General features: G+C 43.3%; 1 protein-coding gene across 4 annotated transcripts in view; it reads right to left on the reverse strand.

Annotated features, from left to right (window-relative positions):
- FRMPD1 (FERM and PDZ domain containing 1) overlaps positions 1-22,490 on the reverse strand; it is a 144,446-nt gene that overhangs the window by 15,982 nt on the left and 105,974 nt on the right. For all 4 annotated transcript variants that reach the window (XM_030919919.1, XM_030919918.1, XM_030919917.1 and 1 more), the window contains 7 exons: positions 20,936-21,093; positions 20,007-20,109; positions 17,079-17,124; positions 8,924-9,031; positions 3,702-3,797; positions 1,347-1,472; positions 98-217 (listed from right to left, as the gene is read on the reverse strand). In XM_030919919.1, coding sequence (XP_030775779.1) covers positions 98-217; positions 1,347-1,472; positions 3,702-3,797; positions 8,924-9,031; positions 17,079-17,124; positions 20,007-20,109; positions 20,936-21,093 — 757 coding nt within the window. The remainder of the gene's footprint in view (positions 1-97; positions 218-1,346; positions 1,473-3,701; positions 3,798-8,923; positions 9,032-17,078; positions 17,125-20,006; positions 20,110-20,935; positions 21,094-22,490) is intronic.

Here is a 22,490-nt window from a genome sequence, read left to right on the forward strand (position 1 = left end):
GGAGTTGTTTAATGGCCTCAAGCTCACATTCAGAATCACCCAGTGCGCCATCTTTGAGAACAACCACTGTTATTTTAGGAAGCACAGACCCAGTCACCTGCAGATAGAGGTATTCAAAGGCCACAGGGTCTTCTTTCAGGAGGTCCAGGGGGTCCTTGGGAACAAAACAGACCCTGAAGAGGCAGCGGTAGTCGTGTGACTCCTCCCTTTCTACCACCTGCGATGGGTAAGGGAGAGATTATTACTCTCCTAACTGCCTCTGTCCTTGCAGTCATTCCACAAAACTACTCTATAAAACACAGACAGTGAAAGACAGTCCCCAGAGATTTCAATTCTAGTGCTTCCCAAGACAGCCATAGACTTTTGCTCCTAATTTGACTTTCTTTTTCATGGGTACAAAATGTAAAAGGTTCAAAAGGGCAGCATTTCCCACTTACCCATCTTCCAGTTTCCCTTTCCAGAGGAAACTCCTGTTTTCAGTTTCTTGTGTGCCCCTTCCAGAGACAGTTTATGTATATTCGTACTTCAGTATAAGTCTATTCTTTTATCTTCCACAAATAATAACATAGTATATATACCATTCTACAACTTACCTTATTTCACTTAAACTATCTTAGCAATTTAATTTGATTTTCTTTCCCAATGCAAATGGAATAAAAGTAATTAAAAAGTCTACAAGCAGTAAACCTTCTAATCGGTGAGTGCATTGGGTAAGAATTCATCTGCAAAGAGGAATGTTCAGGGTGGCTTTTATGAGGTTATGTCTTACTCATTTCCAACTGTTAAAATCCTCCTCATCTTTGTAACAGACTCACAAAGATTTGTTGAACTAACCTGTGTTTAGCTTTAAAAAGTTGGTACAACATATTATTGAATGGTTGGGAGACTGAGTGGTATAGACTGTTTGGCTATGTTTACCCTATTTTGCCATCAGGAACCATATCAGGGGGTAAGTCCCACAAGAAGGGCTTAGACACAGCCACAAATGCTTCCCTAATGGCTCAAAGGCAGCAGGTGCAAGGGAAGATCATCAGAGCTAGAAGCAAAAGATCAGGGTTCTATCAACTATGTTACCTTGAGAAAAATCACCTTACCTCTCTAAGCCTTTGTCTCCACATCTGCAAAATGGGGAGGACCTTAAATCTGTGTCCTGCCTACCTCATACTAGCAGATGAAAATCAGGCTTGTCCCATAACCCCCAGGCTGAGTGAGCTCTGTGCCTTCTGGGGCAAGAGAAAGTGCATCAAACCTGCAGATGTGCTGAGCCCTGTCTCCAGAGGTTCTGGTTGAGGCATGCAGCCAGCCCAGCCCATGCCTCCCAGGAACAGGCGGTCAGTCCTCCCTACCTGCTGGATGAGTTCCTCTTCGTGTAGCAGGTGCAGCCGGGAGATGCTGTACTGCTCTTCCAGGGCCAGTGCAAAGTACTCAATACTTCGGATGGACAGCTTCTCCTTCACAGTGAGGATGATGTCCTAGCAGGCACAGAGGTGGAGGGGTTACTCAAGGAACAGGGAGGACTTCCCTGGATTTCCTGCCATTCCTTAGTGGAGCTAGGGAGAGAAAAGCCTGCACTGACAGGCCCAATGCTGACTTAGGCAGGGGTCTGGTCCCACTCATCAGGCCCCTTACGGCCCTGCAGCCACAGCTCCCCTCTCCTCAAGCTCCATTGCCATCCATACAGCCACCCTGTCTTGCTTTACTTGGAAGGCTGAGGCCATCCAGTGGAGGCTTCTGCCTCTCTCCTATGTCTCTAGACTTATTCTCCCTCTGGAGTTCCCAATCTCTTTTTTTTTTTTTTTTTTTTTTTTTTTTGAGAGAGTCTTCCAGGCTGTCACCCAAGCTGGAGTGCAGCTCGCCACAACCCTTGCCTTCTGGGTTCAAGCAATTCTCCTACTTCAGCCTCTCGAGTAGCTGGGATTACAGGCACATGCCACCATGCCTGGCTCATTTTTGTATTTGTATTTTTAGTAGAGACAGGGTTTTGGCATGTTGGCCAGGCTGGTCTTGAACTCCTGACCTCAAGTGATCTGCCTGCCTCAGCCTCCAAAAGAGCTGGAATTACAGGTGTGCACCACCACACCCAACTCATTTTTTTGTATTTTTAGTAGAGACAGGGTTTTGCCACATTGGCCAGGCTCCCAGTCTGTATCTTTGACTGCTTACTAGACAAAATCCCACCACACACTCACTATGTAACTGAGGGAAACCTTTTTTTTGGAGACGGTATCTCACTCTGTTGCCCAGGCTGGCGTGCAATGGCACAATCTCAGCTCGCTGCAACTGCCGCCTCCTGGGTTCAAGCGATTCTCGTGCCTCAGCCACCCAAGTAGCTGGGATTACAGGCGTGTGCCACCATGCCCAGCTAATTTTTTGTATTTTTTGTAGAGATGCAGTTTCACCATGTTGACCAGACTGGTCTCAAACTCCCGACCTCAGGTGATCTGCCAGTCTCAGCCTCCCAAAGTGCTGGGATTACAGGCATGAGCCACCACATTCGGCCACAACTGAGGGACACTTCTGAACCTCAGTTGCTTCCTCTCCAAATAGAGGACAATAATGCCTACTTCCGACTTAAGAGAGTGGCTGACAGGACGGAGTGGTCGTGAGTGCTGCGCTGACGCATTGTGGTTGCCACGCCACTCTTCTTGCTCACTAGAGAAGCCCTCTGTGACCACAAGGTCTTTGCTGCCTCGAAGCATTCGCACACGCTGTTCCCTCTGCCCAGTATACTTTCCCCATTCCTCTTTCCAGGTCTGTTTCTTTCTCTTCCTTCGAGTTTCAGCTCAAATGTCGCCTCTTAGAGAGGCCTTCTCTGGCCGGCGTACATGAATGTAATCATCCCTATTATTCTCTGTCCCAGTGTCCTGTTTATTTCCCTCACCATTATTTAATATTATTTTCTTCAATTAACAGCCATTGTAAAGTTAAGTGAATGGGTTCTAGACCTCCACTCCCAATTCCTAGCTGTAATTGCTTCTTCTCTCTGTGCCTCAGTGTTTTCACCTGTAGAATGGGAATAATATTAACACCTATCTCATAGGGTTGTTGTGTACATTGAATTGATTTCCCCTTAGAAGGCACTTAGAACAGCACTTGGCAGATGGTATGTATTCAACGCATGCCAACTGCTAATCTCTGTTTTCTTGCTTGTCTTCCACCTCACTAGATGGTAAACTCTCTGAGGATGTGGGCCTTGCCTGTGCTGTGCTCCAATATGCAGTATATCCCATGCTTGGCACACAGTAGATGCACACAAGCTTTCACTTGGTGAGTAAACAACAATCATAAATGTCCTGCCAGAACCTCAAATGTAGTAAGTCTCGCACCATGAGGTACTACTCCCTCCTCATGGCTCCTGATTCGGAACCCTCTCTCCACTCGTTCCTCACCCCCATAACTACCCAGTGACTAGTCCCAAAAGGTCCATTTGCTTCTGCAGCTCCACACCATTAATTCAGTGCTGCCTGTGTGCCTGGCATTGTGTTGGCCCCAGTAGAAAGCCTGTCTCTTGACTCTGTCCCTTCTCCATTCTCCCATGTCTAACTCGGCTTGTGCTCATGCATGGTACTTGGCTTATTATTACAGGGTCTCAGACCATGGTGTTTGTGAGATCACCAAGGCAGATGCAGGACAAGATGCCTGGGGGTCCTAGCAGCCAGAACATTCTTTTGGGAAAAGAAGTTCAAGTATATTCTTAATACCTTCACGGTTGTGTTTGCCTCAAACTTGAAAGCTTTGGTCTGTCCATTCTCCAAATATAGCTTGAGCACGTTGGGCATGCACAGCAGAGAATTACCCTGGAAAACACAAGAGTATTGTTGTATCCCTGTCTTTTTTTATTCCTTGTGGAGACAGGGTCTGATCTGTCACCCAGGCTGGAGTGCAGTGGTGCGATCTCGGCTCACTGCAACTTCCGCCTCCCGGGTTCAAGCAAATCTCCTGTCTCAGCCTCCCGAGTAGCTGAGACTACAGGCGCACACCACCATGCCCAGCTAATTTTTTTTTTTTTTTTTTTTTTAGTAGAGATGGGGTTTCACCATGTTGGCCACGCTGGTCTTGAACTCCTGACCTCAGGTGATCCACCTGCCTCAGCCTCCCAAAGTGCTGGGATTACAGGCCTAAGCCACTGTGCCAGCCTAATTTTTATATTTTTAGTAGAGACAGGGTTTCTCCATGTTGGTCAGCTGGTCTTGAACTCCCGGCCTCAAGTGATCTGCCTGACTTGGCCTCCCAAAACACTGGGATTACAGGCTTGAGCCACCGTGCCTGGCCTGTTGTATCCCAGTCACAGCTTTCCTGCCCCTGGGTATGACAAATCCTTGGCTGTCTGGACCTGCCTGGTTTCGAGAGTATGATCTTCCCTAACCTCCTCACCATGTCAGAGGTTCCTTCTTGGCACTTGGGAATTTCTCCAATGCACAGGCATGCTTTGTCAAGGGATACCCATGAGGACTGTTAGATATGACAAATGGTGGAGAAGAGTGAGTCCTTCCACGAGCGTACTGATAGCACTGCGCAAGCCTGTGCAATGTCTCATGACCATCAGCTCGCATTTTACTGCTGGCTGTACCCTTATGGGATCCAATTTGGCAAGCCAGATGACCAACATGCACACTGTTCAACATGGGCCTTTCAGAGATTCTTAGACTCTACCTTATAGGATTGGGGTGGGATGGGGAGGGTAGGAAAGTCTCTCCTACCCTCATTTTATTGCTGCATTCCCTGTAATGAAATATCACCAAAGGGCGGAGGGATGCTCTCCACTACATTCACCCCAATTATCACCCTTGATGCATGAGGTCCCCTAAGGGACTCTGCCACTCTCGTAGGGCTATTTGGGGAAAAGGCACAGGACTGGTCTGTGTATGGTGGCCCCATGACAGCTAGAACTCCTGGGATTTTGGAGAATCTCCCAGTTTCTCCTAAGAAGAGGGTTTTGGAGGGTTTTGGAGAGGGTTTTGGAGAATCTCCCAGTTCTCCTAAGAAGTGAATTCTGAGTGTTTGGTTGCAAATACAAAGGGCCCGTGGGGCTGGTGTCCTCCAGAAGCACAGAGAGATTTTAGAGTTCCCAAGATCTGAGCTAGAATTGCCCCCCTGCACTCATCTCTATAAAGAGTTTGGGTATAAAGCCCACATATGGTGAAACCTCATCTCTACTAAAAATACAAAAATTAGCTGAGCGTGGTGGCATGCGCCCGTAGTCCCAGCTACTCTGGAGGCTGAGGCAGAAGAATTGCTTGAACCCGGAAGGCGGAGGTTGCAGTGAGCCAAGATCACACCACTGCACTCCAGCCTGGGCGACAAGAGCAAAACTCCATCTTAAACAAACAAACAAACAAACTACCAGTTTTTTCAGATGAGAATATTGAATCTTCTAAATATAAAGGTGCTTATATCTTCTAAGCAAGATTCACAGTCATCACTTTTTTTTTTTTTTTTTTTTTTTTTTTTTTTTTTTTTTTTGACAGAGTCTCACCCTGTTGCCCAGGCTGGAGTGCAGTGGCGCCATCTCGGTTCTCTGCAGCCTCTGTCTCCCGGGTCTATAACTTTTTTTTAAAAAAAACCATAGTATTTTTATGGAAGAAAAAGGAAGATGTTCATGTTCCAGTGCCATTTCACACTACATCAGGATGAGGGACTTCAGACCGCTTACTCTGCTGCTATCTTACTTCTCTGGCTTGGAGTCTTGAGAAATCTGAATTTTGGGGTGTCCCAAGTGGGAAATTTTTTCCTTAGTACTTTCTTTGTGATTTAAAAGGTTTACAAAGAGTGTATTCATAGCAACATCACATAACTACCACCACTTACTTTTCCCTAAGGCTTCTTCCAATTTTTATCTATATCTGTGAATAGTTTTTAGAGAGCTGCAATAATTTAATATGCATGATTCTATGTTCATTTTCTACCCAATATGCATTTCATATACAATTTTTAGGTGGGTTTAATGTTCATAATTTTAATGCCTTTATAATATTCTATTGAGTTGAAATACCAGAACTGATTTCACAATTCCTCTGCCCTAGACAACTGAGCATGTTTTTCCATTTTGGGAGCTATTTAAAATGTTGATACTACAGATATCTTTAAATATATGGATTTTCACATTTAAATTATTGTATAATAGGAATGCAATCTCTGGGTCACTTTTTATGGCAGTCACTAAATTTTGTTTTTCCACTCAAAAACGTTTAAGCCAATTTATAAAGCCATCAGTAGTGCATGACTATAATTACTTTCTCAGCACTGGGGCTTACATTTTTTCTCTTTTGTGCTTGTTTGCTAAGTATAAAGTTTTACTTTTTTTTTTTTTTTTTGAGACGGAGTCTCGCTCTGCCGCCCAGGCTGGAGTGCAGTGGCCGGATCTCAGCTCACTGCAAGCTCCGCCTCCCGGGTTCATGCCATTCTCCTGCCTCAGCCTCCCGAGTAGCTGGGACTACAGGCGCCCGCCACGTCGCCCGGCTAGTTTTTTGTATTTTTAGTAGAGACGGGGTTTCACCGTGTTAGCCAGGATGGTCTCGATCTCCTGACCTTGTGATCCGCCCGTCTCGGCCTCCCAAAGTGCTGGGATTACAGGCTTAAGCCACCGCGCCCGGCTAAAGTTTTACTTTTTAACATTTTTCCTTTGTATTTGTTTAATTGTGAGCAAAGTCAAACATATTTCAAATGTTGGTTTACTATCTCAGATCCTTCTTAACACAGTGATTGTGTATCTAAAGCAGTCTTATCATGTTCCAAAGGGAAAAGTTTAACAGCCAATTTTATCATCTTTTAAACACTTGAAAGGATGAATAGACAGGTTGCAGAGATGAACTCTTACTTGGTTTGCTATCTCTGCCTTGTGCAGTTGATGCAGAGACTCCCAAAGATTCCCTGAGGTGCCCCAACCTTCCAAGAGACACCTTTTTAGAACCCTGTTCCTTTAAACTCCCCAACCCCACCAAAACTCTAAGCCAGTTTTGTAGCCAGTTCAGGTGAAAGTTGTCCTTATCTGGTACCCTCAGCATAGACAGCAGTGAATGGGAGGTCATGGCCATTTTAACAAATCAACCAGGTGACCCTGTCCACACCTGTAGTGCCTCTATTCTCTACCTGTCCTGCTAGCTGGTTCTCATCCTTACTACTCATCACTGTGCATGACTCTTGAGATGAAGAGTCATGTGTTGAATTGAAACTTAATTATTATTATTATTTTTTTTTGAGATGGAGTCTGGCTGTGTCACCTAGGCTGGAGTGCAGCAGTGAGATCTCAGCTCACTGCAAGCTCTGCCTCCCGGGTTCACGCCATTCTCCTGCCTCAGCCTCCCGAGTAGTTGGGACTACAGGCACCTGCCACCACGCCCAGCTAATTTTTTTGTATTTTTTAGTAGAGACAGGGTTTCACCATGTTAGCCAGGATGGTCTCGATCTCTTGACCTCGTGATCCGCCCGCCTCGGCCTCTCAAAGTGCTGGGATTACAGGCATGAGCCAACATGCCTGGCAGAATCTAAACTTAATTTTCTAAAGAGACGCAATCCAATTTCACAAACATGACTCAAATATTGCCAACTGACAGGTGTTTTCTGAGTCATGCATTAGGCCTCCCACTGGCCCCTTCCTGAACAAGTCCACCTTTCTCACTCAAGTCTATCTGAAGGTATGCTCTATTAAGTAGCAGGGCAGGCAGAAAATAAGTGCTCTGTAGATGTGGACCAGGTCACCTGGATCCTTTGTTAAAATGGCCATAGCCTCCACCCTCTCTGACTCCCCCGGCCTTTGCTGGTCTCTATGGCGAGAAGACAAGATAAGGACAAGTTTCGACTTTAAAGTTTCAAAGTCTAATATTAAGAAATTCAGAATGGTGGCCGGGTGCGGTGGCTCAAGCCTGTAATCCCAGCACTTTGGGAGGCCGAGACGGGCGCATCACGAGGTCAGGAGATTGAGACCATCTTGGCTAACACGGTGAAACTCCATCTCTACTAAAAAATACAAAAAACTAGCCGGGCAAGCTGGCAGGCGCCTGTAGTCCCAGCTACTCGGGAGGCTGAGGCAGGAGAATGGTGTAAACCCGGGAGGCGGAGCTTGCAGTGAGCTGAGATCCGGCCACTGCACTCCAGCCTGGGCGACAGAGCAAGACTCGTCTCAAAAAAAAAAAAAAAAAAAGAAATTCAGAATGGCAATAGTTATAGACTACTGGGGGAAAATGTATAAATTATGAATAAATGCGCCTTTTATCCAGCACTCTACATTAAAATCAAACTCTAGCCAACATTTTCCCTTTACAAATGTGTCTTCTGAACCCCCAATCCTGGGTCTCTCCATATCAAAAAGGACTAGACAGCACGTCACAGTGAAAAACCAAAGAATCAAAGTCACATGGACCTGGGCTCCTGCATTTTCTCGCCATGTGATCTTAGAGTTAAGTCTCTTAATCTCTCTAGGCCTCTGCTTCCTCTTTTGTTAAAACATCTCCCTTGCAGGGTATTGTGATGACTAAGGACTGTGTACATATAAAGTTTAGGTCACATAATAGAGGTTCAACAAATGATGGGCTCTTAAAAATAAAAAGCAATCCCATCACCACCCGCACGATTATCAATAGATCACCTTCAGAGGGGATAATACATTTGAAGATGCACAATGAGAAATTAACTTTTGGAATCTGTTGAAATTTCACTGGCAGAAGAATGGAGTCACAGAACAACAGAGGGCCAAACCCAGTGCTCTTCTTCCCAGTCCCCACCCATGGCCCAGAGCTCCCACCAGCTCTCCCAGTCCAGGGTCTGCAGGCGTCTGGGAAGGTGCACAAAAGCTCTTGCAAACGCACTGCACTTCCTCTGCATCCTCTCTGTGCTGTGGAATTCCAGAGGTTCAGGGAGTTATGTGCCAGAAGGCAGCTCGCCAGCTTCATAAGGAGTAATTTCAATCACTTGACTAGTGACACACCTGGCTGTGTCCACTGATGAGCACTTCTTCAGCAAAGTGCACCTTCACAGGGTTGGTCTTCAGCCTGGCTCTCTTCTCCTCGGTCAGGAAGGATGATTTAGGGACTCCCTGGAAAACATTAATGTGATACATTTTGGAACAGTGCTTTCATAAAAGCCAGGTATATCTATCTTCTCATTTCTTAAAAGCAGAAACTTTGATAGCTGTTGCAGATTCAATTTAAACCCACAGGAAAGGAGGATATCCCATTATAGGTATTTTCATAAAATCTAGGGATCCCAAACCAGATAACGTTCTCATGTACCTGAGAATAGTTGGACATTCAGCATGGTAGCAAAATAGCTGTGATATGATGAAGACAAAGAGTTCTGGCCTGTGAATGGGATGATCTGAATTCCAACTCATGTTTTACTGCTCAATAGTTGTGAGAACTATCTCAAACTCAAATTCTTATGAAAGAAAACCAGGTAGGTGTGTAAAGCACAACAAAATAACTCTGTGTGACTTTGGTCCAGTTCTTGCCCCTCTCTGGCCTTCAGAGTCTTCCCATCTGTACAATATAGGAGTTAGTTGGGGTTCCCTGAAACTCTGACCCTTATGACTTACCCTTGGCCCCACTTTGCTCTTATCTTTTGGGAGGTACCCTCTTTTCCCAAAGAAGTGAAGAGAGTCATCACAGGTTGGTATGAGTATATGGTGAAATGTTTGGACTAGAATGTATCAGGCCAAATTGTGACACTCGCTGAATAGCATCTTCCATGATCTAGACCAACAGGCTGTGACCTTCCTGGATGAAATCCTGATACACTATTTTCCAGCCTAACATCCTATGTTCCCTTGGTGTGGACAGTCCTTTAGGCCAGCCTCTAGAATGTTTCCATGTGTAAAAGTACCAAGATGAAACTCTGGGCCACATTCTGTGAAGATGGGAGAAGAGATACATAACAACAATCAGGGAAACTCTTAGAAACAATGTTCGTAGACTCAAATACCAACAGATCAAAGCCATGAAGTACATGAAGTGAACAAGTAGCCCTGAAATTTTAATGCAAAAAGGCAAATGTGATTCTCATGGATAACTGGAACCTTGGCAGGACAGGATTCATGACTATGACTCAACATCTCAAATATATAATTTGCTTTAAAACAAAAAACATTAATAGAAAAGCAAGGAAATAATAATGTTTGCAGAGAAGAAGTACACCTGTAGAAATTAGAGAAGGGATAGAAGGAATAAGAGAAAGAAAAGCTACAACCCAAAATTAGTGATAAGACTATCAGATTGCTTCGAATGAACTCAAGACTCCCATACCACTTGAATCTAACGGGCTTGTGGACCTATAACATGTAACAGCTCATATCATCCATGGAACAGAGAATGGAAGAAATGTTAGGAGACTAAAGATGGTCAAATATCAAGTATTCCAGAAAATGAATATGGAGGATTTAGGAAAACACATATTGGTAAGTTTGTCGTTAATTCTTGGCAAAATCAGGCCTGGTGCGGTGGCTCCTGCCTGTAATTCCAACACTTTGGGAGGCTGAGGCAGGCAGATTACCTGAGGCCAGGAGTTTGAGACTAGCCTGGCCAACATGGCGAAACCCCGTCTCTACTAAAAATACAAAAATTAGCTGAGCACGGTGGCACATGCCTTTAGTTCTAGCTACTCGGGGGGCTAAGGCAGGAGAATTGCTTGAATCCAGGAGGTGGAGGTTGCAGTGAGCCAAGATTGCAGCACTGCACTCCAGCCTGGATGACAGAGCAAGACTATATCTCAAAAAAAAAAAAATATATATATATATATATATATATATATTTTCTTGGCAAAATCCAAGATAAGAGACGGTCAGAGAGCTTTTAGACAGTGATCACTAATAGCCAATATGGAGTTACCAAGAACAAGTCAGAGCCAACCAAGTTCATTTTTCCTTTGAAGATAGAAGTCCATATTGGTAGACCAGGGTTCTGCAGATATAGTAGTATTCCTTCATTCTTGCAAAGCATTTGATAAGGTCTCCTATAATCCCCCTGTGGAAAAGGCCAGATGCAGTGCCATTAGGTGGATTCATAAACTAGTTGACATATACTCAAAATAGTTCTGATTTCTAACTAAGTAACTTAGTCTAAATCCTCAACAGTGATGTTTAGCAATGCCTTGGTTGAAGCCAGAGAGAGTGAACTTGCCAAACCTGTGAAGGACAGAGCTGCAAGGTGTCATCAGATATCAGGCAGCAAGAATTTTGGGGGCAAGGTCAAGGAACTGGGAATCTATAAGAGGGTGCATGGGAAACTTAAGGACCGGAGATAGCTATGGGTCAAAGGCCAGGAAATCACTAAAAACAAGTATAAGAGGGTATAAGGAGCTGGACTGTCAAGAGCTGCAAGGAATAAGATAAAGTGAGTGGTCAACCGGTACAACCACCACCATCCCAAAGACTCAAAGGAATAAGAAATCAGGGGCAGAACAGAGGAGAGATGCAGAGAGAAAAGGAATCTGCAGGAACACTGTTGTCTCTCACCTTTGGGAGATAAATCCTGGAAGAAGTGGGCCCAGAACTGGATCATGCTCAAGAAAATCAATTGGCAGGAAACTGAAGGAACTGGAGTAGACTTAGGCAGAGGAGGTTCCCTGACAGGAAGTCATTGAAGAATGACTACAGCTCTCAACTGTACAAATAAACCTTTCAGCCCCACAATTCCCTGACTGTAAAATCTCAGCATGCCAGAACACTGGGCAAAAGCAACATGACAGGGATTAATGTGAAGTGTGGCATTGAGCATCCAAAAAATCAATTGCACAGAATTCAATTCAATTGCACAAGCATGGAATTGAAGGGACGTGGCTTGGAAGCTATTCCTTTGAAAACCAGCTCAGGATTTAGTTGGTCACCAGTTTCACCCAAGCCGACAGTGTGATTGAGCCTGCGAAAATGTTAACCCAATTTTGGGCTTTACTAGCATTCCTGGTGCATGTCCATTCCCCATGGTACTCAGCATTGGTGGAACTGTGTTCCTTTCTGGGTGCCACTATTTAGGAGGGTCACCATGAAATTGCACTCTGTCCAGAAAGCTCTCAGAGAAGTGAGAATTCAGAAAAACCCATCTATGAGGAATGGTCAATGGAACAGCTGTTTAGCCTGGAGGTCACTCTTCCAAAACTTTGCCATTTCATACAAAGTGGACTTGCTCGGGACTAGTTGGTGGGAGTCACAGGGAAGAAGGGCCATTCTTACATTTGGAACCACCCAACCATGAAACTGGCTGCTTTGAGAAAAAAACATGCTGACATGAAAATGCCCAACACACAGGCCCCACAGTGGCTCCTGTACTTTTATACCTGAATATCTTGGCATCTAGAACATATTATAAATCACCTACTTATATCCACTTCAGCCATCTAATATTTTAAAGAGACAATTCAAAGAATATGAGTTACTCATTATTCTAGAACTTCTAAGCTCTCCCCGGATTCTAAATTAATTCATCAGAAAGCAGCAGACCTCAGCTGATAAAATCTCTTTGTGCATGTTTTTTGCTGAACTAAGAGTTAATGTTTAAAAGGGCACTGAAAGGGACATGTTGGAAAACATTCCTATATCTTTTGGCAGTACCCTCTGTCCTGGGCTACACGCTGTCACTCATGAAGGCAGCAGGGATTACAAAGGTACAATAGCATAATACTAAGGAATGTGGGTTCTGGAGTCTACCTGGAAAACAACACAGCTTCACTGATTTCTGCATGTGAGACCATGGGCGTGTGAGGCCCATGGCATCCTCATCTGTAAAAGGGGGATAATGAGTGTATCTTCCTCGTAGCATTTCCTTTTGGTGCAAATTAAATAAGACATTAAATACTGGCATTAATATTATTACAAATAATTAATGTATTATAGACAATGAATATAGACAATACAGATATACAAATTTAAATCAGAACCTTTTTCATAAAATTCTGTGTTCTAGAGAAGCAGTAATTAATGTTGCAACTGTGGATTTTAACATTCCTAATCAGTTTCAAGTAATTTGAGGACTCCAAGAATCGACCACAACAACGAGGCGCCTTGCTAAAGCAAGATATATATGGTCATTTTGCAATGTTTTTAAAATTCTTCGGGGCCAGGCGCAGTGGCTCACACCTGTAATCCCAGCACTTTGGGAGGCTGAGGCAGACGGACCCCTTGAGGTCAGGTGTTCGAGACCAGCCTGGCCATTATGGTGAAACCCCGCCTCTACCAAAAAATATAAAAATTAGTTGGGCATGGTGGTGCATGCCTATAATGCCAGCTACTTGAGGCTGAGGTGGGAGAATCGCTTGAACCCAGGAGGCGGAGGTTGTAGTGAGCCAAGATCATGCCACTGCACTCCAGCCTGGGTGACAGAGCAAGACTTCATCTCTAAGATAAGATAAGATGAGATGAGATGAGATGAGATGAGATGAGATGAGATGAGATGAGATGAGATGAGATGAGATGAGATGAGATGAGATGAAATTATTCAGAGCAGTTCTGGTGAGAGGCCCAGGAGCAGGCTAGCCAATATTTAGGGCATTTCTCAGAGGTACTGATGGCCACAGACTGGGCTAATGGCAATTCTCCCTGAGAGACCTCCAGAGCACAATATTTACGTTCTTCTCTTCCTGGAAATCTTGTAGGAGTCTCAGGAGTGGTACTGGACACATACCAATTTTCACCTTCCCATACTTTTTATTATTTAAAGGATTCACCTCTATGCTGTTTCCCTCGCTCCCTGCATTAAGTATTTTCTTTTGCTCATTTCTTGGAAACAGATCAGGAAAAAACCGGCCTGATTAAGATTAAAATACTGTCCAATGAGAGATAACCAGCTAAATAAAAAGGACATCCTAACACCTGCACTATCATTTAAACTGATTAGATTTCCCTGTTTCCATATTGGTTTCATATTATTTAACAGACAAATTCTGTTAAGAATAGAAAACTTCCATTTATCGATACATAAAATACTTGGTCTGACATATTTATGGCAAACATCTTCATTCTAATTAGGTGGGTTTTTTCCTACTCTATTTCCAAGAAATAAAAACAAAAGATAACACTTGTCAAATACAGAGAGGAGACAACAATTTCTCTGCTTTCTAGTGTTATGAAGTGTTTGGACCACAGAAGGTTTACATTTTCATGTAATCAAATCACCTTTGTTCCACTGTGCTTCCTTCCATGCCCTAAATGCATAGGCAACCTTTCTACAGCCTGTGGTCAGACTGACATCCATCCATATTGTTTGCATTTTTAGAGTTGAGACCCGATTTTTTCCAAATACTTAAACAAATGTCCAAGTCTGATTTCTTGAATAATTGCCTTTTCTGCCACACATTTGGAATGCTATGTTTTTCACAAACTATACACACACACACACACACACACACATATAGTTTTATATATATATATATATGGTCTCTCTATAGATGTGGTCTCTCTCTCTCTCTATATATATATATAATATGTGGTCTCTCTCTCTATATATATGGTCTCTCTCTATATATATATATGTGGTCTCTCTCTCTCTCTCTCTCTCTCTCTCTCTCTCTCTCTCTCTATATATATATATATATACAGTCTCAGTCACCCAGGCTGGAGTGCAGGGGTGCGATCTCAGCTCACTGCAACCTCGACTTCCTGGGCTCAAGTAATTCTCTCACCTAAGCCCCTGCCAGTTATAATCATTTTGTTTTTGTTTTTGTGTTTGTAGAGACGGAATTTTGCCATGTTGCCCAGGCTGGTCTTGAACTCCTCAGCTCAAGCTATCCACCATCCTCTGCCTCCCAAAATACTGGGATTACAGGCACGAGCCACCGCACCTGGCCTCACATACTATGTTCTTATACTAGCATCTACTCTTGAACATTTTATCTGATTACATTGACATGTTCAACATTTCACCAATATAATACTGTTTTAATAATTGTAGCTTTGTTCGTTTTTAAATCTGCCTATCAAGGCCATCCTCATTATCCTTTTTAAAAAAGGTTTTCTTGATAAGTCTCACTTTGATAAACTTTGTTAAATCCAAATGAAAGTCCTGTAAGAGTTTGCTTGAATTTGTATTAAGTATATATATTAATATAATAACTGATATATTAATAATACTTAGTCTTCCCATCAAGGAACATAGTATATATCTCCTTTTATGTTAACTTTTTTGTATATGTCAGTAATATTCTAGTTTCCTCCACATGAGGCTCACCTATCTCTTTCCCTTAAGGTTTTTGCATTTCATATAACCTTTGTCCTTAAAGAAATAGCTCTTGGACTTAACAACATTACAATCTTTCTGTTTTCCGGAGGATCATTTATATTTTAATTTTTATTACTTTATTCTGTTTTATGTTTGTTTTATTAATCTTTTCTTCTAGTTCTTGCACTGAATATTTAATTGATTTACTTCTGTATTAAATGATAAAACCACTCAAGGCTATGAATTTTACTCTGAGTATAGCTTCAACTGCACAAAATTAGTTTTAAGAAGTACAGTTCTGGCCGGGCATGGTGGCTCACACCTGTAATCCCAGCACTTTGAGAAGCTGAGGCAAGTGGATGACCTGAGGTCAGGAGTTCAAGACCAGCCTGGCCAACATGGAGAAACCTGTCTCTACCAAAAATACAAAAATTAGCCTGGCATGGTGGCGGGTGCTTGTAATCCCAGCTACTTGGGAGGCTGAGGCAGGAGAATCACTTGAACCCAGGAAGTGGCGGTTGCAGTGAGCTGATATCACGACATTGTACTCCAGCCTGAGTGACAGGAGCGAGAGTCCATCTCAAGAAAAAATAAAAGAAGTACAGTTTTAATTTTCAATTATTTTCTAAATAGTCTATAATGACAATTTTGCTTTTTCTATTTGACCCCATCTTTACTTAGGAAATTACATTTTTATTTCCGAATGGCTGAATGGTTTTTAATTAAATTTTTAATAGTTATTAGCTTCTATTTTATTATATTCAGAAAAAGGGACCTGCACAGTTTTTCATTTGGGGAATTTATTGAGTTTTCTTGGTAGCTTGGTATGTGGTCAATTAAATTAGGTTATTACATGCATTATTAAAATTCCCTATGCCCCTCTTTTTTTAATTTGGTCTATTTGTGGCCAAGGCTAAGAAGTACATATTAAAGTTTCTCACAATGAAAATTTTCTATCAACTTTTGAAAAACTGTCTCCTTAGTAGCTTTTCCTTTGAAAATTTGATTATATGCTTTCCCTAAATAATACATGAGGAGCTTCTCGGCCTGTGGTGGTTTAGGATTGCTGCTTTCTTCCTGTGCATCATCTATGCCACACCTTGCTGTGTGGTGAAACTCGGAGCGGATAAAACACTTTCATATCCAACATCTCATTTGGTCCTCCTAACAACCCATTAGACAGACAAGGCAGTTATTGTCATGACTCCTAACAACCCATTAGACAGACAAGGCAGTTACTGTCATGACCACTATTTTACAAAAGTGAAACTGAGACTAAATGATTTTCCCAAAGTCATACCACTCAAACCTGTCTTAAAAGTCCAGTTTGAGCCGGGCGCGGTGGCTCAAGCCTGTAATCCCAGCACTTTGGGAGGCCGAGACGGGCGGATCACGAGGTCAGGAGATCGAGACCATCCTGGCGAACACGGTGAAACCCCGTCTCTACTAAAAAATACAAAAAAAACTAGCCGGGCGTGGTGGTGGGCGCCTGTAGTCCCAGCTACTCGGGAGGCTGAGGCGGGAGAATGGCGTGAACCCGGGAGGCGGAGCTTGCAGTGAGCTGAGATCCGGCCACTGCACTCCAGCCTGGGCGACAGAGTGAGACTCCGCCTCAAAAAAAAAAAAAAAAAAAAAAAAAAAAAAAAAAAAAAAAAGTCCAGTTTGGTGCCCTTACCATCATCCTACTGTATATAGTCATAGGTCTATCTCCTCAGCTGGGCCAGACATTCTGGAGGCCTGCACCATATCTGTTTCCTCCACAGTACTTGCATGGAGGAGGTCTTCAGATAACACGGACTGACTGGACAGCCACTGCCGGGCAGCTGTCACCCTCCACCGTCTGTCTTCCCTGCTTACTTTATGAGGGATATCCTCTGGGGGAACAGGGTCTTAGGGCCAAGAATGGTGAAACGAACACACAGGACATAGAAAGAGATTTACCGATGTGCAGCGAACAACTGTGATTGAAAGAGACTCTTCCGCTTCCCTGAAAAAAGAAAGAATAAAGAAAAAAATTTAGTCGTTCTGTGTGATGGATGCACGTGCATGTACACACGTGTGAGCATGTGTGTTAGGGTCAAAAAGACTGGCAGAATGAGTATAAAGCAGCCTCCTTTGCCTTAGTTTTTTCGGTTCAGCAAAACTGAGAAAGATATTGGGAAATGCAGCAACCTACAAAGGAACTTAAGCTGACCCAGAGAGCTCCTCCCACCTGGAGGGAATCTTCATACAGCCACCTCCACCATCTAGTCTATATCTACAGCCACAACATTAATTAAGACACTTAGCCTTAATTTAGTCCCATACAATGAAGAACTCATCCAGTGACTACTAGTTAGATTTATGTCCCCCAATTTTTTTTTCTTTCTTTTTTTTTTTTTTTTGGAGACAGAGTATTGCCCTATTGCCCAGGCTGGAATGCAATGGCACAATCTTGGCTCACTTCAACCCCTGCCTTCCCGGTTCAAACAATTCTCCTGCCTCAGCCACCTGAGTAGCTGAGACTACAGGTGCCCGCCACCACACCCAGCTAATTTGTGTATTTTTAGTAGAGATGGGATTTCATCATGTTGGTCAGGCTGGTCTCAGACTCCTGACCTCGTGATCTGCCTGCCTCGGCCTCCCAAAATGCTGTGATTACAGGTGTGAGCCACTGCTCCTGACCCTAAAATATTTTTAAGAGAAAATATGGCAATAACACAGATAAGTTAGGTTGCTATTTCAGAAAACTCATGCTAAACATTTCACTAAATGGAATGAATGTCTGTGGATAACATTTATCAGATAAAAGCCAAAGGGTTTATGGTGTTTGGGCACACAAAGTGTAATGAGCCCAATCATATAATCAAGATAGTGGACATCTCTGTCTTGCATTATCTCTTAGATTTCAAAAGTGATCAAATCAAGCAGATAACTGCCGAACCTCTACTTCATATTAGCGGGCAGAACAGAGAAAATCGATTCATATTTTCCTTTCTCTTTGCCACTGCTATCATGGAGAAGCAGTTTGCAAAATAATTTCATTTGACTTCTTGCAATATGAACATTTAGGCCAATTGCTGCTGGTATGTTATTTCCTCAAATGGATAAACTCAACCCAAGATGTCTAAGTGTCTGGGGACTTCCTCTTTTCCATTTTAAAAAAGAACAGGCCTTTTCTGAGATAAATCACAATAAACCAAAGTGCAAAGGCTCTAAAAGGACATATCGGCCTCGGAGCTATTTGGAGGAATTTGAGATGTTTTCTTGGCATTGTTGTATCATTTTGTTTTGCTTTGTGTTTTACCTTTACACGTGACACTGAATAATTCATGCTGTTTTTAGACACTGGGAGCTAAGCTAAAAAAAATTAAGGTGTCCTGGGATTCTCACAAGCAAAACACAGCAGAGGTCACAAACGCACAGCACACCTCAAGTCACGCACCCCTGCTCAGAAGCCTTCAACTGCTCGCCCTTCCAGGAGGAGAATCGCACTGAAACGTGCTGTGCTGGCATTCAAGGCCCTCTATCACCTGGACTTCACTCCCTAGAATGTTTCTTCAGGCAAACTGAACTGCTCAGCAGCCCCTACTTCCCGCCCTGTTGCTTCTGCTTACCCCTTTGCCTGAATCACCCTTCACCTCCATCTTTTGGACCAAATTTTACCCAGCATTAAAGACACAACTGAAATATTCCTGCGCCCTTCTCTGTTTTGTCAACTTACAACTTCTGCCCAAGTTGGAGGACTCTCCAGCATGTACAGTGCATTTCCTCGGCTTTTCTTTTTCTTTTTCTTTTTTTTTTTTTTGAGATGGAGTCTTGCTCTGTCGCTCAGGCTGGAGTGCAGTGGTACAATCGTGGCTCATTGCAACCTCTGCCTCCCGGGTTCAAGCGATTCTCCTACCTCAGCCACCCGAGTAGCTGGGATGGGGAGACCACTTGAGCCCAAGAGTTCGAGACCAGCCTGGGCAACATAGCAAGACCCCATCTCAAAAAAAGGGGGAAAAAAAAAACAAATTAATACCACCCCAAAGCCAGATCAGCCATTCATAAAAAAGCACAAACTGAACTGTATATATATCTTCAAGTTAGCTTTCACCTACCTCTGCTTCTCATCTCTCTTTATATTATCTCTCTATATATAATGTTGAATTTCATTCAACATTAGAACAATGCTGAATGAAAAATTTAAAATCCAAAGCTTGCATGTGTCCTTAAAATGTCTGCTTGTCCTCTTCACTCCTATTAATGGCACTCCTCCACCTTAAAGTCTAGGTTGCCAATTCCCAGCGCTAACCATATTCACTCATTTAACTGAGCACCCACTGAGTCCTGGTCTCAGGAAACCATTGTCTAGGTAGAAAGTGAGGCATTTCCATGTCACAATGACACCAGGCAGAAAGTTTGGAGGTGCTACATCAATGAAACTACATATATGCCAACCAAGATGCACCTGCAATTATATTTAAGAAGAGATATCAAGAGGGATAAAGAAGAACAGATTTGGTATCAATTTAGTTCAATCTTTGGCATATGTCACAATGTGTCTATAAATCCTGAGAGGGTAGGGCCTATGGGTTATTTATGATCATTGCATTCCCTGCAGTGCTTAGCACGGTGTCTTGGGCATGGCAGGACTTTGACAAATACAGCACTCTGTGCCTCCCAAGCTCTTTTGTAGGCAAGTGAGAGAGACTGGACTACAACAGCCACTAACAAGAAGCCGTTTTAATAGATAAAAACAGCCGTTCTAAAACAAGGCTGTTTTTGCCGCTTTAAAGGATACTTAGCCTTATTAAAATCAGGGGATCAGTTATGCCATTCCTGTTGCCCATCTTTGTTCTTTGATAATCTGTGCAATTCTGTATATGATGGAAGACCATTTAGTACCTGAGAATATCGACTGCTCGTTCCCAGGAAAGGTCTTCGGCAGGCTCATTGTTCATTTGGAGGATCTGATCACCAGGGAAAAGCTTGCCATGTGCAGAGCCTCCTGTTGGACAGAAAATAAGTAATTGGTGCTCACACCGGGAGGACCCAGGCTCCATGTGTAATAGCAGCACAGCTAAATGGCAGCCTGATCCAGTCCCCAGGGGCACTGGCTCACTACCCCACCTTCAGTCAGGCTTGGGCTCATGTGGATCTTAATTTTCCTGTTTAAAAACCATGGATAAGATACCTATCATCTATCACCAACTTCCGGGGATGTTAGAAGACTGTCCTGAGAAAGAAAACTAGCAGGAACCTTCTAAATCAACAGAGTTGGCCAGTAAATCTACTCCATTCATCTCTAATAAACTTTGGTGTGTGTGTGTGTGTAAATAGAAGTTAATACATTTTAACGAATCCCAGATTAACACACCTCAAGTATGAAGACAAGCACTGGACTTTCCCCACCTGCTCCTCTCCACCCTGGTACAGACTATATTTCACAAGGTTCAAGTGAAAACAAATCAATAGTTTCTATTACTGCCTGACCAGAAAGTATCCCCAGCTAGGAGCAGGTGGGGTTCAAAGAGGAGGGCTAGCTTAGCCAAATACTTTCACTGCCCCTGAGACCAGCCAAGGAGCCACGGGTGGGCAAAGCCCTAGCCAAGGCCAGTGGGAGCCTGGGGTTTGGAGCAGCAAGTGCGCTTGAGGCTGCTCCCTCCCAGCATCAAAGTAAGGTGCAAAGCCCAAGACAGAATTAGGTGTGCCTTTTCTAACTTCCCAGGGTAGGATTTTCTGCATTTTGTTGTAGGATAGAGAGATCAGGGAGATTTGGGGCTATTTCCCCTTAAGAAACCAAACTTCTTTCTCATTTCCCAGTCATCTCCTACCTGCTGTGACAGCCACCACTGTAAGGGGAAGGCTCTCAGAAATGTGAAATCCGTAGTCCTGGAGGAGGGTGTCTTTGTCTATCTTTACTGTGTGCCGCACAGGGATGAGGGTCTGAGTTGGGTTCCTGGCGGGCTCATCAGCTGCAGCAACTTTAGCCCTGGAAGAGAACGAGTATGTAAAAAACAGAAAGAGAAGACTCTAGTTGTTGGTCATGAACTGGGTCAGCCCTAAGCATCATGGAGAAAGATGCAAGCTGAGCAGACACCATCTCTCCTCTTGAGATAAATAAGACACAAATGCCACTAGCAGAACTTAGGACTGTCCTCTAAAAGAGAAGTCATATAGACAGGCATTCTTAATGAGCTAATGTTAAATATCTAGAAAGCGCCCATGAAGTGCTATGGACACACAGAGAAGGGGGAGAGCAGTTTCAACTTTGTAGGGCAGGGAATAGGGAATCAGGGACACATCTGGTACTTGGAAGAGGTGGCATTTGAGCTGCACTCTGAGACATGTCTAGGGTATGCCTATATAGCCCAGATCCTGGCACACAGAAGATATTCACTAACTGCTGCTGAGTGAATTGATGGATGGATGGATGGATGGATGGATGGATGGATGGATGGATGGATGGACTGACAGAAGGACAGGCAGACAGGCATCCCAGGCAGGACGTACTGCTGGAGTCAGAGGTACAGCAGAGGAAAAACATGGACGGTGAACAGAAACAAGGAGTTGTCAGGTTCAGGTGTTTGATGATGGATAATTTTATAGCAAGATTTTGTCTTTGGTGATTTTTTCTTTGTTTCTTTATGATGAATTTTGCTTCCCTTTAAGCTTTGTAACTGCAAGGATTCCAATATAAAATCTCGGATAGCAAGGACTCCCTCATATCAATCTTTAAAACATGTATGTTCTTTAAAAGCAGGAAAGTTATATTTTCTCTCTCTCAAATAATTTTAGGGAGTGACACTTTTAGGGAGTGACAAAGCGAGTCACAAGTTATTCTTCATTTGTCTGTGGCAAATGATTTTTCCCTCTAACAGTCAGTGGTTCTTTCTGAGGAAGATCAAATAGTGATAGAATGAGGTGATTATTGTCATTATAAACAACAGAAATGTGAAGGAGTAACAGCTGTCTTGGGGCTCTGCAGATAAGGTCTATCATTTATTCTCATCCATTTACCAAACACTGTCAGGAACCCTGCCTAATGCAATAGGCCCTCCCTTATCTGAAAATCATCTCTCTCTTTTATAACGATCTCCAGTTTCAGCAAGGATCCGGAAATATGAAAAAGTGTCTCACAGAGCCAAAATGTAAGTGACAAGCACAAGTCCAAAGTCTTGTGTACATTATCCACCAAGGATCCCCCCAGGCCATGAGTTAGAGCAAATTTAGGCTATGTATGAATAGATGACCCAGCCCACACAACCTAGAAGCAGAGAGAGTCTTTCCTCGAGGCCAGCATGCAGGTAATACTGAGCTGGAGCAGCAGAGAGACCTAACGAGAGGGAAGAAACAGAAAACTGAAAATTCACACTGAATAAAGCCCAT

The sequence above is a fragment of the Rhinopithecus roxellana genome, chromosome 16 (assembly GCF_007565055.1).
Source record: "Rhinopithecus roxellana isolate Shanxi Qingling chromosome 16, ASM756505v1, whole genome shotgun sequence".
NCBI lineage: Eukaryota > Metazoa > Chordata > Mammalia > Primates > Cercopithecidae > Rhinopithecus > Rhinopithecus roxellana.